This window comes from Gossypium hirsutum, chromosome A13 (genome assembly GCF_007990345.1).
Source record: "Gossypium hirsutum isolate 1008001.06 chromosome A13, Gossypium_hirsutum_v2.1, whole genome shotgun sequence".
In the NCBI taxonomy this organism is placed as follows: Eukaryota; Viridiplantae; Streptophyta; class Magnoliopsida; order Malvales; family Malvaceae; genus Gossypium; species Gossypium hirsutum.
Window position 1 is genome coordinate 101049166 of NC_053436.1, and position 12348 is coordinate 101061513.

The following is a 12348-nucleotide window of genomic DNA, read 5'->3' on the forward strand; positions in this document are numbered from 1 at the left end:
TGAACCACCAACCTAATATTATACTAACACTTATATCGTGAGTTTTATAAGTCTATTAACTGAAATGCTTCTGGCTTACAGACAATCACTAATGGCAAGTCGACTCTCAATAGAGTATGAGAAACAAAATTTTCATCAAGAGATAATACTTTTAATTGTTAGGGATCGATTGATTACCAATAAATAATACTTCAAAAATTTTCTAAAAAAATCAACTCCCAAAAAAAACTTTCTTGAAAAATATCAAAACATCAAACAATAAAAGAAAGCTGTTCAAATACATATTGATTTTGAGTATGCTTTGTATGGGTGTTTCTTTAATAAATATTTTGAGAAAAAAATTGCCAATATACATATATATCATAACTTAAACATGTTTTTTGTTTTATTAAATCAATGAAATTATTATCTACTCTCTTTGTCCTAATTAAATTATCACATTATATTCATTTTTACTATTTGTAATATTTTAATTAATTAAATTTCATAAATATATATATATTTAAAATTACTTTATTTAAAGTTTTAATTTTATTTTTCAAATTTAGAATAATAAGAAAGAGAAATTAAAATATTTTGAGGACTCGAGAACTTTTAAATCTCATTTTTGAATCCTATGTATCAACTATTCGTAGACAGATTAAATTAGAGTTAAATTAGTTTATTTGAGGCAATTATGAATTCAATATTTATAATTGTTTACTCTAATTGTAAGTTGTATTTTAAATATATATATATTGGTGACTAAAAGTCAGAAAAGTTTATTGAATCCAACATAATAAATAAATAAAAAGAAGAGATTACAGAGAAAGATGAACATGTATCCCATCCAAAACCAATCCTTATTCATACAAACACCAGACTAATAATACCAACCACTTGGAACACATACAAAGTCATAAGAAAGAAGGAATCCACACCACAAAGACATTACCCTTTCCAAATCGAGAAATTAAGGCTTCGTTTGGATGGTAAAATCCAATCCAAAGGGAGCCTAAATTAGAAACAAGATAACACCTTAAAAAGACAAAAGTCACCAATAAAGTAGAAAGCCAAGTGTTCAAAACTCCCATAGCATAGTGTCAAAGCCTGATTAACAATCCAAAGCAGCAGAAGAAAGCCAGGAAGATCTGTGATATATGCAAAATCAACCCATGATTAACAAAACTGCTCATCCATATAATACCAACAGTTAGGTCTAGTATATACTTACTTGATGGACTTTGGCTTCGGTCTTACTGTTTAACATAAGAAAGAACTGAAAATATAGTTTGCAGCAGGGTAAGCAGGAGCAGGACAAGCACAGCAAGAAATGATATGAGGGACCAGGGAGTGTTAAAATAATTTTTCTTCAATGCTGCCTTCCATTTGTTCCATTTTCTCTGGCAATGCTCGTTTACCCTACCAAATATCTCAGCATAGTAGAAGTCTTCAGACATGTAAATGGAGTCCCGAAGTTTGTTAAACATTAGGGCAACTGCTTCGTCGTCTCCTAACCAATTATCAATAACTCCACTTTTACAAAGTAGCTGCACATCCTTGCCTGTGTTGATGAGGTTATCCATGAACACCACATAATCAAAAAAATAAGTCGGTTTCCCCCTCGGGAAGAACTGTTCGTAGGCCATGTAGTTACGGAATAAAGGCTCTGTCCAATCGTGGACTTGTAAGGTTGGAATCTTGAGTACTTTGGTATCTTTGCTAAACATTATATCAAAATCGCTCTCTATCCCGTGGTTCTGATCCATCATCTTCTCAATATGGTCACCAAAGAAACTGATTCCAGCTCCTTCCAGCTCTGTTGCGCTACGTATGAACTTCCATGAGCGCTGGGAATTTGGTTCTGCTGCTGCTGCTGCTGCTTTTGCTTTAAAAAGCTCATGTTGCTTTATTCCTAGAGGTGAAGGATATAGACAACTATGTGCTAAGTCCACTAGATGCATGATATCTGTTTTGGGTAAAGGACAGGGGGAAATGTCGAATAAAGCAAGAGCAGAGCGAGCCAAGTGATGAACATCTCCTCCAGCATTGGGCACCGTCATCCGATACAACTCAAAAAGCACAAAGAAAGGAAGCTGGTTTTCTAGCAGTAATAAATCATGACTGATGAAGTTGGTTCAGCATGCAGCAAACTCGACAGCATGCAGGCCATGAAGACCAAGTCATGCAGGAGCTGCTGATGCAAGCTTATTTTGTTTATTTTGTAATTCCTAGTCAATGAAATGTAATCTTAGTTCATTTCTAACTAAGTTAGGTTGTTGACTGATGTAATTAGCTTATGTATGAGCTGTAAACACAACTTTGTATAAGTTTACAAGCCAAAATTTCAAGTTTCCATGTTATTAGTGGAGGTAGGTGATGTTTAGGTAATTATTTGCTGTTTTTGACAAGCTTAGTGCTTGGTTTATGTATTGGCATTGTGCCATCATGCAATTTATGAATGAATTTCAGTTTGTTCATCAATTTTTCTCTTCATTTTTCTTAGCTTTTCTTTCTTTCTCTTGCTCGAATTCTCTTGTTTGCTCAGCAAGTCTCGAGACTTGCTTGACAAGTTTGCACTGAATCTGTTAGTTTCAGTTACAGCACCAACAATTGGTATCTAGAGCCTATTTCTTAAGGGATCTGTTACACAAATCCATGGCTTCATCAAGCTTTTCACCAGCTGCACCTCAAGTCTTCAATGGAAAAGTCTATCACATATGGGTGGTCAAAATGAAGACCTAACTACAGGCTTTCGATCTGTGGGAGGTGGTCAACTCTGATGTTGAACCAGAGCCACTTAGAGCTAATCCAACAGTGGCTCAGATCAGGCAGCATGCTGATGAAAGGACCAAGAGGCACAAGGCTATGTCTTGCATCCAAAACTCAGTATCTGATGTGATTTTCACAAGGATTATGGCCTGTGAATCACCAAAACAGGCCTGGGACAAGTTGCAGGAAGAGTTTCAAGGGACAGAGAGGACAAGGCAGCAACAGTTGTTAAACTTGAGGAGAGATTTCAAGAATTTGAAGATGAAGGAAGAAGAAACTGTCAAGCAATATTCTGACAGGATTATGGCTGTGGTTAACAGCATCAGGCTCCTTGGAGAGCAGTTCAATGAAGCTAGGATAGTGGAGAAGGTTATAGCAACTCTGCCTGAGAGGTATGAGGCAAAAATCTCATCTCTTGAGGACTCAAGGGATCTGTCCACCATCTCCCTGACAGAGTTGATCAATGCTCTATATGCTCAAGAGCAGAGGAGAGCAAGCAGACTGGAGGAGCACCAAGAAGGTGCCTTTCAGGCAAAAACAAATACTGCCTACAAAGGCAAGAAGGCCTGGAGAGACAAGCCAAAGAATGATGCTGCAAGGAGAGAATGTCAGACTTGCAAGCTCTGCAGAAAGGCTGGTCATTCAGAAGAAAAATGCTGGTTCAATCCAGATGCTGTGTGTCAACATTGTAAGAAGAAGGGTCATGTTGAGAGAGTCTGCAAGATTAAGACCAAATTGAGGCAGAATCAGTTTCAACAGATGAAAGCTGAGGCTCGAGTAGCTAAGGAGGACAGTGATCAAGAGGAGCAAGTCTTTGCTGTGTCATGCTCAGCTGCTCAGGAAAGGTCCTCATCTGGTTGGCTCCTAGACAGTGGATGCACCAACCACATGACACCTGATGCTGCAATCTTCAAGTCTTTAGACAGAAGCTGCAGAACTAAAGTCAAGATAGGAAATGGTCATTTTATTCAAGCTGAAGGCAAAGGTGATGTGCTGATATGCACCCTTACAGGTACCAAAGTGATTTCAAATGTGCTGTTGGTGCCTGAAATTGACAGAAACCTGCTCAGCATAGCTCAGTTGCTGGAAAAAGGTTATTCAGTTGTGTTTAAAGACCACCAGTGCCAAATCAGTGATCCAAGTGGATCCAAACTGATGGCAGTCCCTATGGCTGATAAGAGCTTTGTGGTTGACTGGACAAAAAAGTCAGACATTGCCTACACAGCCACTTCAGATGAATCCAAGCTGTGGCATCAAAGACTGGGACATGCCAACTTCAGATCGATGGCCCGAATGGTCAGAGAGGACCTGGCTGAAAATTTCATCAACTCAGTGGACCATAATGATGTATGTGAAGTATGTCAGCTAGGAAAGCAGGCCAGACTCCCATTTCCCTCGAATCAAGCCTGGAGAGCCTCTGAAAAACTCTAACTGGTGCATACTGATGTGTGTGGCCCTATGAAGACTGAGTCATTAAGTGGAAACAGGTATTTCATACTGTTCATTGATGATTTCTCGAGATATTGCTGGATTTACTTCTTAAAACAGAAATCAGAGGTGGCCATTGTGTTTTGGAAGTACAAAACTGCTGCTGAGACTGAAACAGGCTGCAAGCTGAAGACCATAAGGTCTGATAATGGGACTGAGTACACCTCAGCTCAGTTCCAAGCCTTTTGTGATAAGGCAGGCATCAAACATCAACTTACCAACACATATACACCTCAGTAGAATGGGGTAAGTGAAAGGAAGAATAGGAGTATGATGGATATGGCCAGGTGCTTGATGATTCAGAAGAATCTGCCTAAAGCACTATGCGCAGAAGCAGTTAACACTGCAACATACATTCAGAATAGACTTCCAACCAAGGCTTTGGATCAAAAGACCCCATTCGAGGCCTGGTTTAGCTTCAAGCCATCACTGGCTCATCTGAAGGTCTTTGGATGCATCTGTTATGCACATGTACCTGCTGTTAAAAGGGACAAATTGTCTGAAAGGGCTCGACCTGGTGTTTTGGTGGGGTATAGCACTGTTAAGAAGGGCTATAGGATTTTAGATCCTTCAACAAACAAAGTGTCAGTAAGTAGGGATGTGGTATTTGATGAGAGGTCATGTTGGAACTGGGAAAGACATGAACCTGAAGAAGTTTCTGAAGAACTTGCAGCAGACCAAGCTGAGCCAGACCAAAATGTCCCTGAAATGGATATTGATGATGAACCAGTCAGAGGAACAAGGTCATTGGCTGAGATTTATGAAAGGGCTCATGTAGCCATAGCTGAACCAAGCAACTTTGAAGAGGCTGAGGCTCAGCAAGGGTGGAAGCAGGCAATGGCTGAGGAAATCAGCATGATTGAGAAGAACCAGACCTGGGAATTGGTTGAAAGGCCAGTCAAAAGGAATGTGATTGGGGTGAAATGGGTGTACAAAGCCAAGCAGAATGCTGATGGTACCTTGAACAAGCTGAAAGCAAGGCTAGTTGTCAAGGGGTTCAGTCAGAGGTATGGCTTGGACTACCTGGAGACCTTTGCACCAGTGGCCAGGCTCGACACCATCAGACTGCTGATTGCCTTAGCAGCACAGCTCGAATGGAAAATCCATCAACTTGATGTGAAATCAGCCTTTCTGAATGGTTACTTAGATGAAGACATCTATGTTGAACAACCACAAGGGTTTGAAATAGCTGGCAGAGAGCATATGGTCTACAAATTGAAGAAGGCCCTATATGGATTAAAACAGGCTCCAAGGGCTTGGTATAGCAGAATCGATGGCTACTTGACTAATCTGGGATTCGATCGAAGCAAGAGTGAGCCAACACTGTATGTCAAGAAACAAGGGACACAAATACAACTCATTGTGTCCCTGTATGTTGATGATCTTCTAGTGACAGGAGGAGATCGAGTAGTGCTGGCTGACTTCAAGACCAAGATGCAGGAAGTGTTTGAAATGTCTGATCTTGGGGAGATGTCATATTTTCTTGGAATGGAGGTGTCTCAAGTACAGAATGAGATATTTTTAAGCCAGAGAAGCTTTGCCACAAAGATTCTGACCAGGTTCTCCATGCAAAACAGCAAGGCAACTAAAACACCTGTTGCTGTTGGAGAAAAACTATCGAGCCAAGGTGATTTTAAGAAAGTTTGTGAAACAACCTACAGGAGTCTAGTTGGTTGCTTGCTATACTTGACTGCCACTAGACCAGACATCATGTATGCTGTAGGATTGCTCTCAAGGTTCTTGCATTGCTGCAATGAGAAGCATTTCCAAGCTGCAAAGAGAGTGCTGAGATATGTCAAAGGCACTTTAAACTATGGTTTGAAGTACAGCAAAGAAGGAAATCTGAAGCTGGTTGGCTACACTCATAGTGACTGGGCTGGCTCGATAGATGACATGAAAAGCACCTCAGGGTATGCTTTTAACCTTGGTTCAGCCATGTTTTGTTGGAGCTCAAAGAAGCAAAGTATAGTAGCTCAATCTACTGCTGAAGCAGAATATGTGGCAACAGCAAGTGCTGTCAACCAAGCCATATGGCTAAGGAAAATATTGGCTGACTTGAATGTGCATCAAGAGGAAGCTACTGGGATCTTCTGTGACAACCAATCTACAGTAGCAATTGCTAAAAATCCAGTGTTCCATAGAAGAACAAAACATTTCAGCATCAAGTTGCATGTTGTTCGAGAAATGGAGCAAGCTCAGGAAGTAAAGCTGATCCACTGTAATTCAGAGGATCAACTTGCAGACATTTTAACCAAAGCCCTTAGTGTCACAAGGTTCGAATGTCTAAGAAAGAAGCTAGGTGTTTGCTCCATGCAAACCAAGGAGGAGTGATGAAGTTGGTTCAGCATGCAGCAAACTCGACAGCATGCAGGCCATGAAGACCAAGTCATGCAGGAGCTGCTGATGCAAGCTTATTTTGTTTATTTTTTAATTCCTAGTCAATGAAATGTAATCTTAGTTCATTTCTAACTAAGTTAGGTTGTTGACTGATGTAATTAGCTTATGTATGAGCTGTAAACACAACTTTGTATAAGTTTACAAGCCAAAATTTCAAGTTTCCATGTCATTAGTGGAGGTAGGTGATGTTTAGGTAATTATTTGCTGTTTTTGACAAGCTTAGTGCTTGGTTTATGTATTGGCATTGTGCCATCATGCAATTTATGAATGAATTTCAGTTTGTTCATCAATTTTCTCTTCATTTTTCTTAGCTTTTCTTTCTTTCTCTTGCTCGAATTCTCTTGTTTGCTCAGCAAGTCTCGAGACTTGCTTGACAAGTTTGCACTGAATCTGTTAGTTTCAGTTACAGCACCAACAATGACGAATGTCAGTTTGAATACGTCCCACTTGAAAAATATCTTCTGCTGGGTGAATCCCCTGGATTAGCTGAACAATAAAACAACCATCAAGGAGCATCATCTCTACAAGTTGGTTAGAGTCAAGGTAAAAAGCTGCTTCTTCATAGCATTTGCGAATTCGTGCTTCTAAGCTTCTCATGGTCCTTGCAAGTTCATTGACGTTAAGGTTGTTTTCCTCGGCTATCTTCAGAAAGAAACTCCGTTTGATGACTTGCATCGCCTTCAAGTGTTGCTTACCATGGTGATAGGGACCAATAGAAACCACATTTGGTTCATAGGCTTTTTCGTTCACTTCACGAAGTCTACGAGGCACTTTATATATACAGCCGCGATTTTCATTTACTTCGGCTTGACTCTGCATTCCACGAAAAGGAGCCACAGGTTCCATCTTGCACAAAAACAGGAAATAATTAATTTCTTAATTTAAGAACAAAACATAACTAATAAGTAAATAATATCAAGCACAAGAATATTACACTGTTTGATGTACTTCCATACAAAGGCAAATTTTATTTATTTATTATTGCAATAAGAAACATTCCTTGTAATTGTAATATATCTATATATATATGCACTTTGTTAGCACATCTGCACATGTATTGAACATAGTTTATAAAGAAGATAGTTAGCAATTTGAATTAGAAAAGAAATAACAGACTTATACTCAACATCTCAAATTGTTAAAATAAATGTAAGCAAGCAAAAATACATTTTCCTTGAGATTCATTTTAGATAAATATTACTTACACTCGAAATTCAAATTAGAATTGAAAAAATTTATCATTTAAACATAATTTATCTAAAGTCCAGCCTCAAAAAAATTTAATTCAAGATAAATCAATTTGGGTTAATTAATAGACTGTACAGCAGGCTTTTCAATTACCCTTGGAGTCAAATAAGTCGCAGGCACAGATTGTGGAACCACCTCCTGAACCTATTAGTCGCATAAAAGCATGGGATAATTAATATCTTAATGTACGTAATAAGTAAATAATATGAATGGACAACAAACTTGCACTGTTTATCTACTTCCCGAAATTTATTTATTCTTTTTTTATGCTTGTAATTTTCAAAATATATATGCACATTTATTGAATATTGTTAATAAAGAAGATAGCAACTTTAATTAAAAAAAATAGTTATTAGAATAGATGCAACTAAAAATAAATATTATTTAGCAGACATTCAAATTACATCACCTTCACCTTATTAAATTTAATAGAGTTGCAGTCTCAACATACATATATAATAGAAAAGAGAATTTCGATTTCAGGTCAACAATCCGGCTTCAATTACAATTTTAATAAACTTTTATTGCGCAACAAGTTTTAAATGTTTATTTTTTAATATTTTGTTATATTTTTATACGATATTTCTCATTCTTTAATTTTATTTGTGGAATTTAAAAACTCTACCAATAGTATACTAAATATTATTCATTTTGTTTTCTTATTTACAAGTGTTGTATTTTTCTTATTTTTTATTATCGTTTTTTTAAGTATTTTCTAAATCCAGTTTGTTGATGTTAACATTAAATGTGCTTATGGACCGGGCCGGGTTCAACAAAAAATTTAGGCCCATTTACTATGTCTGGGCCTAGCCTCACTCAAAAAATAGGCCTAAAATTTTACCCAAGCTGGACCCAGATAAAATGCTAAAACTCTAGCCTAACCTGCCTGTTTTAATTTTTTATATATTTTTTAAATATATATAATAAATCAAAAATATTAAAATAATTATTTCCAAAAAATTAAAAATAAATTTTTAAAAATATGTATACTTAAATAACACTAAGATAGATATAATTTAACAAGTAAATACATCGAAAATAATAACAAAATTAATAATAAAATAATTATTATGCAATATCTAAACAATAACAACAAAATAGTAGTAACATAATAGTGAAACAGTAGCAAAATAAGAAGAAAGCAATAAGAAAATAGCATACAAGCAATAATAAATAGCATTTTTTTGTCCTTTTGTGGCTCAGCCTGGGCTAAAAATACCTTACCTAAGGCCCATCCCATTTTTTAAACGGATCTTATTTTTTGCCCAACCAATTTTTTTAGTCTATATTTTTGTCCAAACCTTCTCACTTTTTAAATGGAACTTCAAGCTAGACCAAATGACCCGACCCATGAATAGATCTAGTTAACGTCACATATCCTAATAATTGAAAGCTAAATAACTTGGGTATGATAGAGTTCTAATGACGGACCTTAGGAAAAAGCTTTTGGGGATTTAATAAAATTTTCAAAAATTTTAAAAGTTTAATGAGAATTTTTTAAAAAATAAACAGGGGTTTAATTAATTTTGTTGTGAGACTAATTATAATTTTTTAAAAAATTAAGAGAGTTTAATTAATTTTTTTTAAAAATTAAAAGGTATAATCAAAAAAATTTTAAAATTTTGAGGGGGTTTAATTGAAATTTTCTAAATATTTCAAAGAAAAATTAAAATTTTCCAAAATTTGAGGAGAGGGACCAAGGCCCCCCAAAGGATTCTCCTGATAGGTTCATGGTCTCTAGTGCAAGGAAGTGGTACTATTTTACACACATGATTTTTATATCCGACAGGTTATGGATTCGAATATATTTCCATGTGCAAAGCTCTTTAATGGTGATGATTTCGTTAATTTGTTCATATATCAAAAGGCATCTTTAGGGTTTATTTGAAGTTTGGGATAAAATTTTAAACGTGTGTTGTTTTTCAACGCAATAACATTCAAAAAGACTATATTTTTTTTATATATTATCAGCATAATCCTCTAATGGAAAATACATTTTTTTTTTAAGTATTGTCCCCTTGCTTTAAAGAGACTCCCATCCTTACACTCATGACCTTTATATCTTACAAGTTATAGGTTATTCACTATACACAAGCTCTTTTAACTTTAATTGTTGGCTTAAAGAACTCTTAAGGCGGTGAAAAGCAAAACTTTAGAAGTGGGTTGCTCTTTAATCGTCAAAGTAAATAATTTCTTGTTAACTTGTGTGATGTTTAACTTTTATTTTTTTTTAAAATAAGGTTTTAAATTATGTATAATCAATTTTACTAGGAAGATGAGAAATGTAAATTTTGAAGATGAACTACTTACAATTATGTGAATATTTTAGAATTTATGTTTTTGGGTGTAAGGCTCCAACTTGTTTTCATGTATTTTAGGTAGTACGTATATTTACCTTCCTCTATAATAAATTTATTTTTTCTATCAAAATTTTGACTATTAAAAAGAGATGATTGTTGTACATTTATAATAATATTTAGAATTTCATAAGTAAAAATTATTTAATCTTTTATCTAACTTTTCATGTTAGAAAATAAAATAATATTTAAATTAAAATTTTCTAATATGTTCGTAATTTATTTATCAATAAAAAACTAAATAAACTATGTATAAATAAATTTACAAGTTATATATACATATTGTAAAGATGTTCCAAGTTGATAAACCTATTAAGGCGAAGTAATCAATTTACGAACTTATGATACATTGTCAAAAATATTTAAACTATGTATAAATAAATTCACAATTTATGTTTGTTAAAAGTATTTTTTGAAAATTTGTCAAAAAAAATAAGTATTTTATAAAAAAAATCATTCCATTTTACAAAAAGAAAATTGAAGTTATTTTTAGTGAAACAAATGCAACATTTATTATTGGGCTAAGAGAGTTGGATGAGATGATTTTATTTTGATATAATGCCTAGAGCTACTAAACCTTTTTTAATCTATAAATAGGAGAATAAACTTTAAACACGTCCTCTTGCATTGTAAAAAATATTGATACCAATTAAGTTAAGACTCAACCGGCAAGTGGGTGAGATCATTAATTGGGTTTATATTTGGTGATGCAATGAATGAAATATAGATCTTAGTTAATTTATTAATTATAGAAAAAATCATAACTAATGCGTTTGATCTACTTGCTTGCCTAGCCATTGGAGTTTTTTTTTTCCCTTTTGCATCAGGAAGTACACGTTATGTCCCTGCAAACTAGGCTAACTTTTTTTCCTCAATAAGTTTAATGCTAGCTAGCTCCTTTAATTAGCTAATTAAGGCCTTAATTTGATTCATTTAATTTAATTTATGCGATGCACCCAATAGCAAAAGGAAAGTTAAAGGGCAATGTCTTTTGAGAAGTTCATGCTTAAAGTGGTAACTACTGGTCTGGTATTGGAAGAAAGCCCTATAGTTAAGACAAGTGGTAAATCAGGAGTGCCGAAAGGAAGATGGAAGTATATGCTTTCCTTTTTACCAAAGACAAATAAAAAACATATGTTCGGAGGAAAACCTAAGAACCCCTCCATGATACATACCTGAGAAGGTGCACGTGGCCTAGGTTCTAACATTGGTGTTGGCACTGGTGCTGGCTCAGATGCTGGCACTGGTGCATTTATTGACACTAACACCGGCGTATTTGCAGAAACCGTTGGTGGCGCTTGTATAAATATTCTAATCCCATCATTTGAAGCCATTGCCTGCATAAAAGCATGTTTGGGATACTCATACTCTATTACCAAAAAAAAAAGAGCGATACTCGTACTCCACTACTACGAATTAATTAAAGATAAACATAAGGATAATTGTTTTAGATGATTAAAAATAAAATAAGACCTTGGTTGATTTGTCTTTGTCTGAATATTGTCCATCTCAATTAATTGCTACAAAATGAGTTTTGATAGTAAAATATTGCTGATATAAATTTAGTGTTTGCGACATTAATTTCAATAAATTTTATGGTAATTAATGCGTTAAGTTGATAATTTTAATTTATAACATTATGTTTTTTAATTTGCGTTTAAAAATAACGAACAAATGCAAGAATGTCATATAAAAAGGTAACTAGATAAATCACTAACATAGTCACATGTTTGAACGAAGACTATGTGGAGGCTTGAAAGAGTTCATTATTGGTGGGAATTTTTTAGATTGCATTTGTCTACGAAGACTAAGGGAGGGAATTTGAATGTGGTTTAATAGCTTATTAAATCAAATTATTTAAACTCAAATTATAAGCTTATTGAAAGATAAACCATGATGTTTAAAATATTAATTTGCATAGCTATAAAAGCAGTCGTCCACTACATTAGAACAAAAGATTCGAGAGCTTAATTTGTTCATATTGGCAACATTGTTTTGGTATATCCTTTGTTGTTTTACTTGATTATTGGAGTGTTTAAACTCTATATAAGGATGATTGTGGGAGAATGAATGTAAATAATTGTAAAATAGGGAGGTTGCAATTATA

The 12348-nt window shown here is 34.9% G+C and overlaps 1 protein-coding gene across 1 annotated transcript; it reads right to left on the reverse strand.

Moving 5' to 3' along the window:
- Positions 1-1093: 1093 nt before the first annotated feature.
- Positions 1094-11592, reverse strand: LOC121212341 (UPF0481 protein At3g47200). Its single transcript, XM_041084807.1, has 5 exons — positions 11417-11592; positions 7978-8028; positions 7037-7482; positions 1240-2103; positions 1094-1130 (listed from the first exon to the last, which is right to left on the reverse strand). The coding sequence occupies exons 1-5, from the start codon at positions 11582-11584 to the stop codon at positions 1094-1096; spliced, it is 1566 nt and encodes a 521-aa protein (XP_040940741.1). The 5' UTR covers positions 11585-11592.
- Between the last annotated feature and the right edge of the window lie 756 nt (positions 11593-12348).